Source organism: Anthonomus grandis, chromosome 4 (genome assembly GCF_022605725.1).
Source record: "Anthonomus grandis grandis chromosome 4, icAntGran1.3, whole genome shotgun sequence".
Lineage (NCBI taxonomy): Eukaryota > Metazoa > Arthropoda > Insecta > Coleoptera > Curculionidae > Anthonomus > Anthonomus grandis.
Window position 1 is genome coordinate 18,319,217 of NC_065549.1, and position 20,317 is coordinate 18,339,533.

The following is a 20,317-nucleotide window of genomic DNA, read 5'->3' on the forward strand; positions in this document are numbered from 1 at the left end:
ATTTCAGTAGGGTAAACAAAAAAAAAACTAATTGCATGTTTCTTTGCTGTGACAGAAAAAGTCACCGAATTCGGTATAAATCAGACAGCAACTGTAAAATCGAGATTCCCTCTTTCCAAAGGACTAACATACCCTATAATAATAGTATAAATTTAGTTAATTTACATGTTAATGTGGTCGAAAAGTGATTAGGTATAGGATTTTCAAACATCTAAAAACTATAGATAATAGTATTTGTCATAATAATCTATCAAAAGAATCAAGATCGTCGCAAAAGCAACCCAGTGTTTATGTTGCCCCCACTGACTGTCAAAGTAGTTGGCAACATGATGGAGTTGACACTGTTGACAGTGTTTAAGACAAGCCACAGATGCGAGAAAGAACGCCCTTCTTTCAGTCAGCTTGGCAATATTGGCGTCATAGCGTGGGTTGACCCTTTGTAATAAAAGTTTACACTTCTGTGAATTTACGATTTATCAAAATTCGACTTATAATAACTCTTTCTTTTTACATTTGAATTTAGTTTTACTGTTCACTCAGTGATAGGAAGGATTGTAGTAGACTACGATCTAGCTCAATTCATGGTAAGAGCATATTATTTATTCATTTTAGTAGCAATGAATTACTTATTTGGTAATTTGCCCAAGTTAAAATAAAATTTTAAGGTGCAGCACTACAAGCAGGGATTGGAAGCACAAAGAAAATTAAAGACTGTATTTCACAATAGTTGCGAAGGACAAATGGTGTTTTTTTTCTATTTTCTTAAACGTTTATTTTCTGTTTAGACATATGCATGTTTTGTTTTATATTTTTATATATATTTTTTTACAACCAACATATTTTCAGTTGTTATAAATGAGTTTTTTTCTCCCAAATACATTTTACCACACAAAAAAAATGATCTCTAGTACGTATCTGTGTTGTTTGGGAAATCTGTAACTCAACTGCAACTCATTATTCATTATTGTTATAAATTAGAGAAATTTAAAAATATTTTTCTTATTTTGAAGTTTTTGGTGTTCTTTTTTAATCGTAATTATCTCTAGTATGACGTTATATCAACATCAATGAGACCGAGTGCCATATATACTTCTTTCGTTTATTATTTTGTTACAGGAGTTGCATCAATTTGACACAAATTTGCACAAATCAGTGTCATGTATGTTTTTACAAATAAAGAAACCACAAACATGCTGCTAGAATATGGATATTGTAACGGAAGTGGTAGACTAGCAATTGTTAAATACCGCCGCCATTTGGAAGAGTTAAAGCCCATTTGGGATAATTTTTAGTGAACTGAGAGCAACAGAATCACTTCTAAATGCTTTTCTCATACATCCATCAGCAGTTGCCCAAGATGTATTACTGGATACTGTTAAGCGGTCACTATCAACTAGTGTTCGCAGAATATAACATCGCACTGCTTTTACCCGAATGCCGGTAGGGAGAACAATGCGTAACTTTGGTTTGTACCCACCGATCTGGGTCCTCGTATGCAGTTCTTCAATTGGCTCATTGCACGTCGTAATTTGGCTAATAACATTTGGTCCACCAATGACGCAACATTCACCCGAGACGGTGTCAATAATTTAAAGAATTCTCATTCTTGGTAGCTTGAAAATCCTAATGCAACAATCGAACGGCATTTCCAACACCGTTTTCCGGTTAATGTTTGGTGTCATGTGTTAGGAGATTAATTAGTCGGCCCTTATGTATTTAACGGTTGTTTGCCATCTGAAATTTACATTCAGTTTTTACGAGAAGAAATTCCTGTGTTGTTAGAAGAGATTCTGATTCAAAGAAGATCACAAATGTGATTAAAACATGATGGTGCTCCGCCTCACAGTAGAAGAAATGTAACTGAATATTTAAAAAATAACTAATATATATTTAAATAACTTTATTATTAACTTATTAATTTTAACTTATTAATTTTAATAACTCGGCACAATATCACTAATACATTTAAAAAAAAATATATCTTGGTAAGGAAGCATTTGTGGGCTCATGTTCATAGGATGTTTTCGACTCGAGTTTACGTAAAGAAGACGTAATGAAATTTTGTCCCTTATTTGGCGGGATACCCTGTATATCATAACCTTATATCACTCATTTATTTTTAATAAATTAAGGTCGGCCTGAAACTGACAGGTTCCCTTGGCGATTTTTTTGTTAAGTCAGTTCCGAACATTTTGAATAATAAAAAAAATCTCGGGTTATGTTTCATCAGTAATACAAAAAAGTTATGCAAAACTTAGATTATTGTATATGCATAGAAAAGCCTTTAATATACCAACTAGGCTAAGTTTGTGTCACTCATTAGTACTAATCCATTTGCATGGCTGTAGTATTATTTACATGTCTTGTTTAACTGCAGCTGTTAAGCATGATCATTTGTCTTTGCAGAAAATTAGCCTGAGGTTTAGTTATCGCGTTCGTAAATTTGATCATATATCACCGCATCTAAAAGAATCCGGCTGGCTTACTATAAGAGAAAGATACCAGTTACATATTTGGTCTTAAAAGCCAGACAAAGTCATTTTCCAGATTACCTATACCAGAGACTTAACACTATTTCTGATTTCCATGCTACGGGTTCGGTTGGGACTTGTCATGGTGATCGGTACTTTACACCAAGACAGAAAAATTAATTCTTTAAATGTTTCAGCTATTCAGCAACTCATGCAATTAATTCACTGCGCTTTAGCATTAATAGAACTTCATCTTCATTTAGTTTCAAATCTTTCGTAGAAAGATTAGGGATTTTTTACGATGCCTTCGTATCAGTTAATTGGTAGTAAGGTAGCTAGTAAGGTTAATTTAGTGAATATTAGATTTAGTGACTGTTGAATTATACTATATAATTGTTTCATATGCGTATTACCTATATAGTATTAAACTTGAATTATTACCATTGCATTAAGCAAATTTTTATGAATAATATATTATGGTAGTTATATGAGCAGCTTCAGTTGGATACCGCCACTCGATGGCGAACAATGGCGGCAACAGTCAGTTGGGAATCATTGGTCATTAAATTGTTTGATCTTGATCGTACTGAATGCCGGCCTTTTATCCTCTAACAGCTTAGATCTATTTCTCATTTCGCGATCTTTCAGTTAATTTTCTTGTCTGTCGCGCGCAAAACAAACAGTAAAAATAAGATAAATTATGATGAGTAAAACGCATATATCAGATTGGCTTAATTAACTACATAACTAGCTGTGTTAACTTAAGTGTGTACTTTTGGTATTATTAAACTACTAAGTAAAACACCTTTATGTGTTATATTTAGGTTTTTATGGGGAAAAATAGGTAATAATGACACATATTATAAATATTTCTTAGTATTTGCTGTTAATGTCTCAATTTTATTAGAATAATGAAGGATATCCATACATAAGAACATAGACTTTTATATCCACTTTTGTAAATATTATGTTCTAAGGTCTCAAGAGGATCTAGATTTTAAGGTTATTTGAGTAATAAACCCACTTCTAATGTGCATGTTTTCTGTATTGTGTTTTTGTTCGTTTTTTTATGTTTTACCTACTTTATATACAAAATATCTAAATATTTTTTTGACAATAAAGTAAATAGATATATTAATATTCCCGTCATAAACTTATAAACATTGGTAAAATCCTCATCCATTTTCTCCAAGAGACCACACCAAATGTAAACAAACAAACAAAAAACAATGTCACGGTCTCATAAGCAAATTTTTATAACAACAACAACAATAACAACAGTAACAATAATTATTGTTGTTATTTTTACAGTGTACGTGTAGGTCCTAAGGCCTGATGATGCCCTGCTTATACAGAGCGAAACATGTGTAGCCAAAAAAATTTGCTTATGAGACCGTGACATTGTTTTTTGTTTGTTTGTTTATAAACATTAGGTAAAAAAACAGGGTCTTTATAGATGTAAAAATCCAATATGATGATTTTAACAAAACAAAACATTGTAAATATAATTTGATCATAAAATAATTTTCTACATGAAAAGTTGCATTAAAAAACCTTTCTCATTTTACCGTTCTTCTTTCTCTATAACAAGTTTTGAGGCTCGCCTTATATAGAATATTAAATCCGATTTTTTTTAATTTCAACATCGACTTTATTTCAATTTTTATTTTAGTTCTATTGTAAATAAATTATTATTCTTTTAATTTTTTTTAAATTTAAGTATTTTTAGTTTATTATGTATTTTTATATTAAATAAAATTAAAAGTAAGGCTTTTACCTCAATGTTTATAGCCTGAACAGTCTTAATCCTATAAACAAGAGCTAATTTTACTACCTGTACCAAGGGGAAATAGATATCTCAAATATTTCCCATTCTTTTTAATCCTCCAAAATCATTAAAAGCTAACTGTCTTGGTTGAAAACCAAAAGTAGTAAAATAACCAGATGAACCAAGTAAAACCGAATTTATTGAATACTACTAACTCTTGAAATTTAATATTTTTATAAATTATGATTTTATTTTAATGTTTGTTTGTTACTGTAAATGTTTATAAAACTTTTTACTATTTTGTATACATTTTTAAAAAAATTGTAATACTTGCTTTTGAAGGCTGCGAATTTATTTATTCTCGTTTTTTTGGTACCGAATTTGAAATCTAAAACTAGTGTGAAGAAATATTCGGAAATTTATGTCTAAGGGAAGAAAAAAGTAAGATGCCGATAAATATACTGAAACAGATAAAACGAATATTGATACTCGCATTCACATTCTCACATATCTGAAAAAATTAAATTTTGAATCTAAACAAATACAACTTTGATTTTCTAAATAAAAATTTTTACGCGGCTAGAATATTAATATGTCTATGAATATGAATAATAATAATTCCTTATTTTTTTAAATTTGAAAACAAAGGTAATATGAAATTTTTTATGTACTGGTACCTAAAAGGTGTAATTATGGCATATTGTGATAAAAATTATTGCAAAGTCGCCTTCTTTTATCCTCCACATTAAACCTTGAAACCTATTAAGATAACTTATTCACACTTCCTATTCTGTCATCCGGTACTTCTAGAATCTAGACAGTCTCTTTTAACATTAAACTCCTTACAAATCCTGACAAATATTCTCGAAGAAATTTGTAGTTCTATGAATAGAAAATTATATAAGTATAAATATAGAAAATTGTAGTACTATGAATTGATGACGTATGTATGCAATCCATGAAAAAATTTAAATCAAACCGAGAGGTTTAAATCAAAGGAGATTTAAGTCAAAGGACGATTTAAATCAAAGGACGAGAACGAAATCGACTATCATCAGTTCGTATATAAATTCGAAAAAAATTGACGGCTTGTATTTAAGAAATCTGATGTTTGTGTCGTGGGTGTCGTAAAAACTTATTTGGTAATGGTCTGATGATGCCTTAGTAGGGCAAACTTAGAACATTTAAAGGCCTTTCAATGTTCTAAGGGGGTAACCATAGTTTCAATCACATGTTTTTGTGATACTGTGGATTTTGAGTACTTGTTTTGTGTCTCTTTTGATTGTTAGACAGTATTTTCACGATGAATTTTGCTCTAATTAAGTGGTTTATTAGCCGTTTGAGGTACATGTGGAGGCATTTTACTAAACTTTATTTATCTATTACTTGTGTTTTGATTAAATTGAAATTTTCAGCTTAAATTTAGCATTAAGCATTAGTACATATACATGCAATCCCTTAACATAAAATCCGATTTCAGCACGCAGTTTCTTTTTTGTTTTAAGACACTTTTTCGTTCAAGAAATTGTGCATGAAATCTCTATCTAAGGCTGATTTCAATATTAAATGTTTTTGTAGTTCTACCAGTATATTTCTAATAAACATGCCCAATCGCATAGGAACTCATAATAAATTATAAATAATTGCCATATTGACTTTGTTTTTTTCTATGTATTATCTGTTGAAAAATGGACATACCAAGTACTATGAATGAGTAGGTCAATCGATTAATCATATATTTTTTATTAAACGGGTAAAAGTCATTTTAACTCGACTGATCACCTAATCAAAATCTATCAGTATTTCCAAAACATTTTTTATAAGTTTTAAAAAAATATATAGAAAACATTAAAATAATTCACAAATATTTACAGTAATAAACAAAGGATAAAATAAAATTATAATTTATAAAAGTCTTAAACGCCAAAAGCTAGTAGTATCTAATAAATCCGGTTTCACTTGGTTATCGTTAGCTTTTAATGATTTTGCAGTTGGACCTGCACTTAAATCTCAGTATTTATTGTCACTATTTGATGATTACCGTGGGAAGTATCATAGAACTACTGACATTTTGTGTCTTCTTTAATATTCGCTCTAGAATTCCCATTATTGTCACTAATTTCTTCGCGTATTTATTATTTCTCTTTAAAGTACGATCTCATGATGATCTTAGTCGTTGTTCTAATTGATTGATTTTTATTTTGTTATTATTATTACTATTTTATTAGATAAAAGCCAAGAATTTACGTTCTGTATAGGTCTAGGAACTAAGTAGGCCTTACAATATATTTTAATAAATCTTCAAATGTCAGCTTCCAAATTTAAACACTAAACATGTCCAATTTTTCCAGATGATTCTTAAAACAGCTTACAGAAGGAGCAGTTATGACATCTATGGGTAACGAATCCAAACATCGAGCACTCTATTAGGCAAAAACATTTGACGTATTGTCAAAAGTGTGATTGCGAAGTATAATATCTTGATTTCTTTCAAATAGTTCGTTTAGATTACATCCTAAATAATTATAAAGGATTCTGAATGTAAAATTAAATCACCAGGAAGCTTTCGTTTTTCATACATGATCAATCGGAAGTAATTTAGAGACTTGCTCTTCGGCGAATTCTATTGTATAGGGAGGTGTGTAGATTTGCCCGGTTGCGAGTTCGAAGAAGAAGTAGTGGATTTAATAGAAACTTTATGGGTTTCACTGTAATTTTAAAGATTCAAAGCGTTAGATTTGTAAACCGTGATCCTTTTTTTTAATAATAGCCAGTGATCTAATAATCAACAAGATTGGCCTTTTTAAGATGGCCATCCCGTTCTCTTGATTCTTTGCATTTGGGGATTTATCAAGAAACGTGACCATTAAATTACTATAATAGATAAAGATCAGTTAAAAGGCCTACTTACAGAAGGAGCGTAAGAGTGTCGATTAAAACTAAACATTTTCGAAAATGGCGCTTTTCTATAGGAGATAGCAAGAAAATGCTTTCTTGAAGGCAGTTTCGATACGTTCTCCATAATAAATTGTATTTTCTTCCAATAATTTTAGGTGTAATTTTCTATATATGACTCTAGACCCGCTTTTTCTATAATTCGCAAGTAATAGAAATCAAACTTTAACGTTTGCATTTTACACTTAGACTAATTATTACCATGTTTTCAGTATAGGATAGTTTACCCACTTTGATGTCAAAAATAATGATATTTATTTATTTTAATATGATTCATGTTAACATTTACTAGTACTTTTACTCTTCTGAGAAGCTTAAATGGCCCCAACAATTCCATAAAGTTTATACGGTACAGTAAATGTGCCAACAAGCCATAAAAAGAGGCTGTTCTAAGCCGTTTGTTGGCGGTTGGAAAGTCACATGTTTAGCGGGGCTCATTTATATTTTATTTGGTGTTACAAAGTTCGTTTTTTTTTAATGTGATTTGGCAATCTTAGTGACCAACATAGAGATAATTTATTTATCATTAAATCCGGTTCATTGTACGTAACTTCTTTTTTGTTAAACACTTCTTCGTCTACAGGGAAGAATTCCCTTTACTACAAATTACTTAATAGTAGCAAAGTTTACAGAATATACTATATATAATTATATAATTACTATATAAATTACAGAAAATACTATATAGTCTATTCTGTAAAGTTTATAGTATGTTCTGGTCCCAAAATTGTCTATTAAAGAACACGACACTCTACTATGACTCTACACGACAATCTTATATACTTAATATCTGTAAAATTATTTTTAATATAACATTTAATGGTTTAGAAAGGAAGAGCAAAAGCTTTTTTAAGAATTAATTGTTAGAAATAATTGCAAAATTTTGTCAAATATATATGAAACTCCATCAATATAGAAAGCTTTTTCATTAATTCACTTATATAAGAAACACAGTAATATTATTCGGAACATCATGCATTAAGTGACATCTTCCATCATCGTCTAAAATTGAAAACTACTGCCAAAGTTTACAGAATATACAATACAGTATTATATTATGTATGTATGTATTATATTATATATGTCTTCAATGTATATTTTATAGGCTTTATAGAATCCTTACGGCCATTTAAGTTTGTCAAAAGAACAATAGTATTAATAAATGTGGAGATGAATCATAGCAAAAAAACATTTATCATTATTTTGAGCATCAGAGCGGTTAAACTAACCCAAACAGAAAAGATGCTATTAGTCTAAAGTGTTTGCTTTCAAATTTCGGTTCTACGAGTATTTGCTTGGGAATTATTGAAAAAGTACGTCTAGAGCCAGAAGGTACTTGACATTTGTGTGATGTAGACGAATACCGGTAGCCGGCACTTTGTTGCTTCTCGTTTTATGTTTATAGACCAAGTAAAAAGGAAAAATATTGGGAAATTTGTTAAAGGTAGCGGATACTTAGAATAATAGCGGTGGGTTTCCTATATAGGTTTATTAACGAAATAGTTTTTAAGAATAATGGAGTGCGGTATACGCGTTTAAGAGAATTAGGTAAACGATTAGTTATTAATTTCATATTTAAAGTTTTATTAAACTCTTCCCTTCTCTATCTATATTAACTAAGCATTTAAGGCTGACTGATGGCTTCACTTGAAGTGCTTAGCAGCCTTTTTAGTTAAACTTTATAGAAACTTAGGAGGATAATCGGTATGATCAAATAATATCAAAAATAGAATATAGAAATGCGAATAAAAATAAATATTTTTCCAGAAAAATGTAACTTATGTTCCACATAATAAGTCGATAAGAATGCAACTGAAACTGAATATTATTTTTTAAATTTAAAGCTAATAAACTGTCATTAAAGTTGGTGTCTCGACTTTGGTTACAGACTCTTATTCGTTTTGAGAAACTTTTAATTACATTTTCATACAATTGTGGCTCAATTTCGCTAAAAATGCGTTTACTTTGGTTCTTCAATATGTGGAATTGTTGTTGGGTTATTAGTGTATAAAGAAACTTTCCTTGCAAGAACTGAAGAGCTTGGCGTGTATTGTGACATGTCGCACCATTCTGTTGGTATTGATTTTCTAATAATTAATAATAATTTTATTTTATTTTATTTTATGATAATTATCTAATTATAACTAACCTATTTTATTGCACTAGTTCAGCATCAGTTTTAAGTTGTATTACCCTATCAGATTCATTCTGTTTTATGTAAATTTTTTCACTTTTTAAAAGTTTTTGTTCCCCCTTTGGAGTCAATTACTTTTAATTCCTCGAAAGATGATGTTCGAAGACTTTTTGTTTTGTTTCATCCTATAGTGCATCATCCTTTGTTGAAATCCTTTATACTTCAATTATTTCTTTAGTTACTTTTAGTTTTCAATACCTTCTCAATGCATTCGTTAGGTTCGTATTGTTTCTTGAGATTCCGACCACTACAAGGTTCATTTATTTTTCCTTTTATTTAATAGTATTAATTCTGCTATCTAATCCTTAATTTTGGTTTAAGTAAACTATTTCCATTACGTGTCTGCTTCAATTCTTCTCGTATTTTTTTTATTTCCAATTTTTGCTCATCAAAAGAATCTGATATGAACTTCATGGATTTTTTCACTTTACTCAACTCATTTTCTAAAGTATAAAGTTCTCTCTAGACTTTTTGGGAACTCTAAATATTGTTTGTTTACAGTTCTTACATAATCTCAAGTAACTACTGAAACCCAATCATATTTGTCTAAGAAACGCTCTTTCAATGGTGTAGTACATATTACTAACATGATGATTTTTATTTCCTTTAAGACATCATTATCTCCTCAAATATGGAATATTTCGATAATTACTTTACCTTACATTAACCTTTTCCACCTCCTCTTCTATAATACCCAAATGGTTCAACAACCAATCATTTAGGAAAATTTTCACAGCCTCGATTCACTGTAAATGTAGAAACCAAGAAATTATATTTGCATCAAAATCGGACAGGAAAATAGGAATAATATGATTTTTACCCCCCACGATTACTCCCATTTTTTTCCAGTATTCCTATCGAACTCTACGCAATACTAAAATCCACTAATTGGATACAAAATTCCACCAAAAAATGTTGCTTCAATAGTAGCTTCACTCTCTCTGAACTTAATAATTACCTTAAAAGCTCTCACTCTTTAAAAAGAAAAGCTAAATTTGATTAACAAACTATTATATTAATCAGAATATTATTAAAGATATAATCTCTGCATAATCCCTGCACTGAGGTCTGCTCTGTTGCAGTCACGAACTTATAAATATACCTGGACTGCCAATTCAATGAAAAGTAAATGACCACTACCACAGGGCCGCCATTTTGCGTGATTGTGTCTTTTCGATGTTGGTCACTCTGACAAATTTTAGTTGTGCCAACTGTAGGGAAACAAAACAATTAAAGTTTGTAAGAGGTTATGTTTACAAAAATACAAAATAGAAAGTTACATATAGGTAAGAATTTAACATAGTTGCGTTAGATCTGTGATTTTTCTGGTACTTCTTTAAGAATTTCGTTAAAAATTTATGAAAGAAAGTAATCCTCACCTAAAATGAGACAAAGTTTCAATCAACTTGGAATAGATGCATGCACTTTAAAATATTTGTTTTATTATTCTGATAATCTTGAATCTTATAAATCCTAATACCATGAAAATGATGATATTCATTTAAATTTTTGCTTGTATTTACTTAACAAATTCAATTAAAAACACTTTTATTTTCTTTCTATTTTTACTATTGCGAGTTTTTAGTTTCGTTTCATGTATGTTTCATGTAAAATCAAAATATAGAAGATTTTATGAGGGTTTGTAATTAGCAAGGGTTTATATAGTAAAAATAATTATATTGTTCTGTCAACAACTCTATATATTATTCTATAATAAACAACACAGACAGACAATTCACATTAATTCAGTTTTGAGAAACTGAACCAAATACCTTTAAATAAAGATGCTGATACATTATTCACGTATTAAATAAGGAGAAAGATACATCGCCTGTTCCAGACGATATACCCAAGCGTCGTTTACAAATCGTCAAAAACTATGCAATCCGCTATACTCACACGTCAAACGTCAGCGTCGTCAATTTCATTACTGTTATTTAATATATTTTTTGTTGGCAACACTACAAATGTTCAGAGTGACCAACATAAAAAGGACACAACCACTATAAAAATGGCAGCCACCAGGCAGTGGTAATTTTTGGGTATCGTGGCCATATGCGTTAGCAGTTCAAGTATATTTATTAAGTTTGTGGTTGCAGTCCTATTGTGCCCCAAAGATGTAATACATTTGATGAGATTAAAAAAATCATGCAGTTAATATATGTATTAAAAAAATGTAATATAAAATCTATGTAATTTTAATGAAAAACACGTTGGATAGACAAAACTTAAATTTCCAACATTTTTCTAACTCCGGCAACATCTCGATTCTGGAAAGATACATGATCTAACACGTGTTGACAATATCAACATATCGTAGTCGACTGCCACGACTAAACAGAGAAAAAAACGACGAAACAAATGACGTTGAGCCAGACCACAGCCAGCTTTGATCTGGCAAAGTCGTAATTTATGCGATGACATGTTGCGGACTGCATTTTTTCTGCCTGCCGCGATTCTTGGCAACTCGTGAAAAAGTACCTGATGGATATCGGGGAATGCGACAGGATTCTTGGTATCTAGGAAATCGGAGAAGCCAAGCTAATTTGTTGAAGTCATTAGAAATAATGAGAATTTATGACAAAAATGTTAACCCGGTATTAGTAAAGTAATTGGAAACTCGGAAACCCCAAAAATATACGGTACTCCCTAAAGCATATAACCAAGTCTTCTCAAGGTGGAAATGTAAATAATTATCTTATTATTTCTTAGAGACCATTTTTATTCACCCAGTTTTCCAAAGATTGGAGAATAAACAATCGTTGAAATACCCCATGCCCCATAGGAGGCTCAGGAGCTTACCCATAGCATAACCGATTTTAATATATTAATTTATATCCCTTAAATATGATTTATTTTTAGAAAACCATTTAAAAACACTTTATGGAACTTGGCAGGCAGATAAACAATAAACCTTACACAAAAGATAATTGTAATTCATTTTTGAACACAAAGGCTTTAAACCAATTTTCTATAGAACGAGACTAAATTTCAAAACTGGCCAACATCCAAATATTAACTTATAGGCTCCAGTCAGTTCAGATTAGGGGAACCAGGGGTAATATTATGAATTCATATATGTATGTTCTTATATTCATATGCATTGTTTATTATGAATCTTGTGTAAATAATTTCTGATGAATAAGATATATTAAATAAGACCTTCAAGAAAATGATTAAAGTCGAACGTTAATGCGTTTTTCTCAAAGCTGTTGAAGCTCTTTTTTGGCAACACAATAAGATATTAGAAATTTAAAATACTTTAGGTATGATTCCTAGAAGTAAGGGCTTGAAGAGTAAGCTTCCTATTTCAATCTGATATAAGCAGCATATTAACGTATTGAATACGTCAAAAGGCTTTAAAGAGACGTCTCAAGTATATCTACGATGACATAAATTCATTTTGAAGAGAAGTTAAAAAACGTCTTATTGTAACGTATGTCAAAAACTGTTTTAAAAATTTTTAACTCCAGATCTATGTAGGAGAATATAAATTCTCCTCTTTTAGATATATTCTGTTTGTATACCTGTTCCATAAAAAAATATTGGTATTTGTAAATATTGGTACGTGTTAAGTATACAACATATAAAAATTCTTAAACATCCTGCCAATGCATATAAAAGAACATGTATTATTTACGTCACCAATAGAGGACAAAAGCTGTAGTTGAAGAAATGTTCTTGGGATAAAGAAAACAACGATGATCTTTATTGAATTCCAAAGCCTCCACTCAGTAATACTTAAATTATCAACTTTAAGCAACTAGTAACCTATCATTGAATCAATAAAGATCTCAAAATCAATGAAGATGATAAAAACAGATAGGATAAGAGGTGGTACAAAGTGATACTTCATCAGAGTATGCTCTGGTTTGTGTAGTAGGAAAAAAGTTTAGAACGGTTAACAAGTTAAGTTAGTATAATTTTAAAGTTAGAAAATTGCTTCTAATACACTTAAAAGTACATCACAATATACAATCCTGAAATGTTTTATAACTTTATAAAAGATTTGTTGATAGCTAACTGAATATTCGAGGAATATTAATTGAATATATTAGAGATTATACTTATTTTTATGGAAGTACACGCCCGCAATGAGTTTGAGATTAATCCAAGCCTGGAAGAAGTGGCAATCGGACCCAGAACGTCTTAAGGTAAGTTAAACTGCCATTATTGACACTGAGTTGAAAGTCCAAGAAATAGCAGGCAAATGGTGAACAATGGATGAGCTAAAAGGTATCATTCAAATTTTAAGTTTATGGTGACTCTGGTCATTCTTGAGACACCAGCTTTTATTCAATTCCTAACTACATGAAAACTGTACAGATGTTATTGATATTTTATTTTACTTTTAATTTACCGAAAGAATATAAGGTCATCGAATACAATCTAGAAGAATTAGAAAGTAAAAGCAAAAGACTTTTACCTGAAGAAAAAAATTCTGAATATCTGTCTTCTAATAGGGGGTATTTTAATGATTTTAATGATTTACTTATTGTTATGAATTTTAAAACAGTGGGCGGTCAAAGGATGCTGATATGTGCATAAGTCTCCCAATGGACGTGTCGCTTCTTACCGAGGGTTACCGAATGCCAATAGCTTTGGTCTGGAGTTCTTATAAAGTCTTGAAATACATAATCTATACAATAAATATCGTTATCAAAACATACTAAATAACTATTTATTATGCATAACTGAAAAGTCATAAATTCCTATTTTCTTTAAACATTTTACTCAATTCTATATATTTCAAAGAAAATCGAAATATGTTTGTAGAATTGAATTATGGTTGACATATATAGACTGTCTTAATTATTAATCGTTTTATAAATATAATTAAACTGGCAATGAAAGACTGAAAACTAGTTTATTCCCTTGAACATAAAGCGGTGTTTCATGTTTTCTTCTTACAGAGTTATGATGTGAAGTAAAATAGTTTATAATTATAGTAGCGTCTTAGATAAGTCAGGATGTGGATTGTAGACCATTCAATGAAAGATTCAATAGTGGCCATTATCCACGAGCCATGAAATTAATTTTTCAATTTATGAAGATATTAAAATTATTGCTAAACAAAAAAAGTCATCGAACTCTGGAGAACCATGTCACCCAAAATAAACGTATTTTCGGTGTCTTAACACAACTATGCCAAACACTTCTGCAGGTCTCGTTCCAAGAAACCATCGCACCGGAGAAAGCATACCATCAGCAGCGTGTCAATATTTTGGCGATGGTATATTAAATTTGTTAAGCCGGGTGTTCGGGCTACCTAAACCAATAATCCGCAACGGATGGGTAAATATTTGAGCGACTAATCAAATTTGTTCACTAAATGGATTTCAGACGCCGGAGGTGTCCTCTTTTTGTTTTGGGACGGATTAAGTATCTCGCTAAAGGGAATTTTACTCTTTTTTCTGTACAGTTCATTACGTTAATACCTAAGTTATATCCCATCCAATTTAGGCATATTCAAAAACGGTAACCCATATCCTCCCCATAATAATTCAAAGTCTCTAAATATAGAAAAACGATGTATTACAACTAACTGACAAGCAAATCAAGAGGGATTGTGGCTTTTAACCCTCAAATATTGGCATGTAATAAGTAACAGCTTCGGTTTTGGAATTTTAACCCCAAGTAGGCGTTTGAAAATGATCTTGTTAAGAATTCTTTGGATTCTGAAGTGCGACTTTTAAAGATACCAAATATAGAACCGTAAATCAATAAATTTAAGAACAGTATATTAAGTTAAGGGTGAACATTCTGAAAGAATTTTTTTTTTGCAAAATTACTTAATCTCTATCATGGAACTAATTTGTAAGAAGCTCTCGGCTTATAGCTTTAAACTTTTATTTTTAACTTTAGTTGAAAGGATATATAGGAAATAATAAATTTTTAAAAATTTCAGATGTCTTAATTTTTCACTACCTCCTGTCATGGAAATTTATCAAAAAAAATCAATTTTGTCAATCTTCATTCTGATGGCATCAGCGCGTTAAATAATTTTACCCTATAGATCACACAAATACCGGGATCCGAGTAAAATTTTAGGGATTACAAGAAATTGAAAATTAAAGAACAAAATTTTTAGTGAGTGTAAGTGATACCAACGGCTAGATCACGCCTCATAGATAACATAAGAATCTAACTATTAAAAGTAATGTTCACGTCATAATACTGATTGTTTTTGTTACAGAAGCTCAAGTTCAACAATATGGGGAAGTAAATCAACTAGGGGGAGTTTTCGTCAATGGTAGGCCTCTTCCCAACGCAGTCAGATTGAGAATCGTTGAGCTTTCCCAAGTGGGAATCCGCCCTTGTGATATTTCCAGGCAGCTTCGGGTGTCGCATGGGTGTGTTTCTAAAATATTAGCAAGGTAAGTTGGATACTGCACTATCTGCTAATTTAGATTTTCCTAAGCACATATATTATTTTTAATGAACTTGAATACTTCGAAGTAATTTAGTTGCGAATCTGACGATATTCCCGAATATCTGATAGCTAATCTTATTTTTTTGGTATTTCTCTATGTATGTGTTAATAATTCACTGGCTGCTTCCAAATATTTGTAACACAGATTACATACTGGTACTTTTTCTTTAGGGATATATATACTCCAATTTGGATTTAAAGGTCAATATCGGGTTTTTCTTGTCAAGTCCGAAAAAATATTCCATCAATGGTATTTCAATACATCACTCATAATTTATTTGTATCTGTCCATATTCAATTATTCTTATTGCCGGTTTTAAAACAAAATTAAAAATAAGGACAACTACATCTTGTACAACACATACAATAAGAAAAGACAACATTATTTAAATTTAAATACTCACAGTAGCACATAGGAATCAACAAAAGAATGGTAACTTGGGAATTATCAAACGTTCAATAAAAGTTATCGCTCTGTTATTACAAAAATAATAAGAACAAGCTGCAAGTTATTTACCAAATGATGAAATATAGCCACATCTGTCTGTTCAATCCATTGCCTTACATGAACTTTAAACGTTGCTGTAGACATTTTTTCCTGTATGGGTCTTGGTATAATATTATAAAGTTTTGGTGCTAAATATTTGAAATGACGCTGACCAATACTTCTTTTGTTCTTACCAACACCGTTGATTGAAAGAGTTCAGAACTCAAACTCTTTCAGTCAACGCCAACACGCACATTTTGATTAAACCTATTTCTTGTGGAGTATGTGTGCGATAAAGTTTCAAGAATAATTTTTTCCCCATACTTAATATTCTTACTTCTCTCTCTTCATTCATACTTAAATTGAAACAGTAAAGTTTGCTCATGTCCATTATTTTTGTTTCCTTATAAAGTAAATTGGTTGGAAATTTCGATTTTTTTCAAATACAATTTTTAGTATCCATTTTTGAATGATGGTTAATGATGGTTAATTGCTGTAAGTGGCAATCCCGGACACACCCCACCCGATAAATCCATATGTCAAATGAGATTGAACCAACGAATAATATATTATGGTAAGATTCTTGATACTTAGGTATTGTTTTAAATATTTAAAAGTTGAAACCAAACCTCTAATTTTATTGGTCAACTGCTTTAATTGTAAATCTCATTTAAGATGTTGGTCTACAATAATACCCAAATATTTTATGGCGGTGATGCAGCAATTGACAACGATTGACTAATTTCTAAAGCACCTATTTGGGGAAGATTTCTGGTGTAAGAAGTAAAACTAATATATTTTGTTTTTTGCCTATTTAATGTTAGTTTGCTTTTCTTAAACCAATCTGCAATTAATTGAAAATCATTTTCGGCTGTTTGTTTTAGGGCTTGCCAGGTCTCTCCTGTGTAGACAGAAGAGAATACAGTTGTTATAGAAAAAAGACTGGCTTCCTCGGTTGACGTCTTCTTCCGAAACCCACACTGGTTTGGGGATAAGATCTTATATTTTTTTTAAAAGTTATTTACTCTTTGCTTCAAAATCATTTCAATTATCTTGGATACATTCGAAATAAGGGAAACTGGTCTAAAATTATTTACAGCATCTAAAGACCCAATAACAAAGCAAGATTGTTGGTTAGTCATACCCAGAAAGTTATAGTAGGAAACTTCATATCTAGTATTATTCACATCTGGCCACTCAACGAGACCCTTATGTACCTTTTAATCTGTCAACCATCGTTATATTTGTCTCCTTTTTACGATATCCGCATGGATAATTTTGAATATGTTCAGATTTTGGTTCAGAACATCATAACTCAGAACTAAATTCAGTATACAATCATTATCACATAGAAGAAAAATTTTACGGTTTAATTGATTGTCCAGCACTTTTGAAACAAATAAGACTTAAAGTGTCTGTAAGTACTTCAAAAAGATATGAAGTGTTTCATATTGTTTTTCATTGAAAGAAATTTGATTTCAATAGTCTATTGACCAGATCAGCATCTGCCTCCGCACTTCCGTCACTTTCATTGGCACCTACAAGACTAATGAACTTTTTACAAATGAAAAACTTTATCTAAGGAGCCATTTTAGCCTCGTTCACCATGACTACTAACATTTGACTTTATGGAAAAAAGACTTCCTTCTAAGAAAGTATCTTCCTTATAAATTAACTGAAATGAGACGCAGTGGTATTAATGGAGGGTTCATTCAGTTCTCAATTCTTTTTTCGTTTATCACAACTAATCCAAACTAATTCACATGAAGATGTGACCTTATCCGTTTATATGTTTAATAACTTTTCATAAGAGAAGTTTATCAGCTTTCTGATTTCATCGAATTTATTGAACTAAAATCAATAAAGTCTGTGACACTATCAACATTTTAGTAATTAATAAAAGACTACTCAATTCAATAACTTCAAAACGGTGGCATTTATAAAGAAACTTTTTTGGTACAGAGGCTTAATAATTTTCATATGATATTAAAATAAATAAAATCATTGTAAGAGTTTTCAAAATACCATTTCACAATAATATTTTTATAGAGCTTGTAATATTATTAATGAATAAATAAAGTATCTATTTAGCATCAGTGCTACCAGAAAATACAATATGCTTTATAACTCAAAAATTAAATCTTACGTAAATTTAAATATATTGTAAAGCTAAAGTTAAAACCAGGAAAGCTAAAGTTAAAACATTGAAACTGGATAAATATATTTTAAACTAATGTTAAAACCGTACATATAAAAAAGAACACTGATTTTTTATTGAAACAAACTTTCTCAAAGGCTAACTTTGAACTAACTTTGTTTTAAAGAATCACAGGTTTTGTTCACTAGACGTAAATGATTTATTAACTTATATATAATTTATTTCCATAAGACCTCCATTAAAAAGAGAGAGATGAATAGATCATTTTTAACCTTAATTTTTTTAATATGCACAGCTAGTACATTTTCAAATACCTGCAGAAAAAAAAATTAAAAAGAAAATGTCTTGTTTTTTTTCTCTGGAAATATTCGCATTTTATTAAATTTCTAAGTGGCATTTTAATTAGAATCAAATTATGCAACTTTACCATAAGTTAACTGATCTTATATCTTCTATGGTTGTCAAGATATCAATGGTCATCCTAATTTAATATTTACAGTTTCTAAGTAGTCCGATTACTTATAATTCATTACGATCAAAGCAGATTTTTGTATGAAATACTAACATTAAATTCTTTTCCAGATACCACGAGACTGGGTCCATCCTTCCTGGTGCAATTGGAGGATCCAAACCGCGCGTAACAACCCCTAAAGTCGTGGCCTATATCAAAAATCTTAAACAAAAAGATCCAGGAATATTCGCTTGGGAAATTCGCGATCGACTTCTGTCCGATGGTATCTGTGACAAGTACAACGTGCCCTCCGTAAGCTCTATAAGTAGAATTCTTCGCAACAAAATTGGATCTTTAGTGCACTCTAACCATCATGGTCACTCCATCTATAATATTTATCCAAGCTACACCTATCAGCAGCAAAAGGCACCCCCAAGTCCGCACCAAAAGTATGCTAATACACCATGCTGGCCAAGTTCACATTCCGTACAAGATATATTGGCAGGAGTGCATGCGGCTACCTTCAGGCCTACACATGGAGGTGGAGGTGCCGCCCTACCACCAGGCCCTTCACCTCCAGTACCCGATCATACACAAAATTATAATTATTATATGTATTTACAAGGGGGCAATACAGCGATGCATATGGTGAATTCTGGGATGCCACCACATCCACTGGGAGGTCCTCATATTTGATTATAAGGGAGAATTATTTGGGGGGGAAGGAATATGGTGCTGTTAGTTCATGTACATATAGATATTAATATTCAAACATTATGGATAGGTAGGTATTTATATGGAAATTTATAATTTTGATTACCTATGCTTGGATCTTAAGATGTGAAGGGCCTTCTTGTATGTCAGTATTAGCCATAAGTTTGTGTTTTTATACTTTTTGGTAGAAATACTTAAATGATAAAGTTTAGAGGATTGTTTAACAATATTCAAATATATGTTTTTTTTAATATATATGTTACTAAATAAATGTATTATATTTGAAAGTAAGTCAAGTTTTTAAAAAATTTCGTATAGTTTTTACTCACTTAGTTATGGCCAATATTGTATGATAATTTGTAACATCGGAAGCTTTACTTATGATTTTGTAAATAATAAATTATTAAATTTATTTATTTGTTTATCTTTTGTTTTATTTTTGTCAAAGTGCCATTGAACTAGGTTTTGGGCGGCGCCAACTGGGTTACCTACAATGAACATGAGTGCATGTGGGAGAAACTATGTCTTAGATATATTTTGCTGCAGAAGCGTTTACGAGCATAATATAATAATGAACTAGATATGCTATTCACAAATTCTATCATTACTGAAAATTAAAAAATAATAACATACAATACCAAAATATATCCTTACAGAGGATACTGCTGAAAAATCAGGGTAAATCG

General features: G+C 30.7%; 1 protein-coding gene and 1 long non-coding RNA gene across 2 annotated transcripts in view; both read left to right on the plus strand.

Annotated features, from left to right (window-relative positions):
* The window catches only part of LOC126735367 (paired box pox-meso protein), a 49,759-nt gene extending 29,706 nt beyond the window's left edge, over positions 1 to 20,053 (plus strand). Inside the window, exons 2-3 of the mRNA XM_050439335.1 lie at positions 15,585 to 15,765; positions 19,049 to 20,053. Of these exons, the coding sequence (XP_050295292.1) occupies positions 15,585 to 15,765; positions 19,049 to 19,613 (746 nt within the window). The 3' untranslated portion in view covers positions 19,614 to 20,053. The remainder of the gene's footprint in view (positions 1 to 15,584; positions 15,766 to 19,048) is intronic.
* Positions 407 to 837, plus strand: LOC126735368 (uncharacterized). Its single transcript, XR_007660386.1, has 2 exons — positions 407 to 584; positions 666 to 837. It is a non-coding gene; the product is annotated as an uncharacterized LOC126735368 (long non-coding RNA).
* Positions 20,054 to 20,317: the final 264 nt, after the last annotated feature.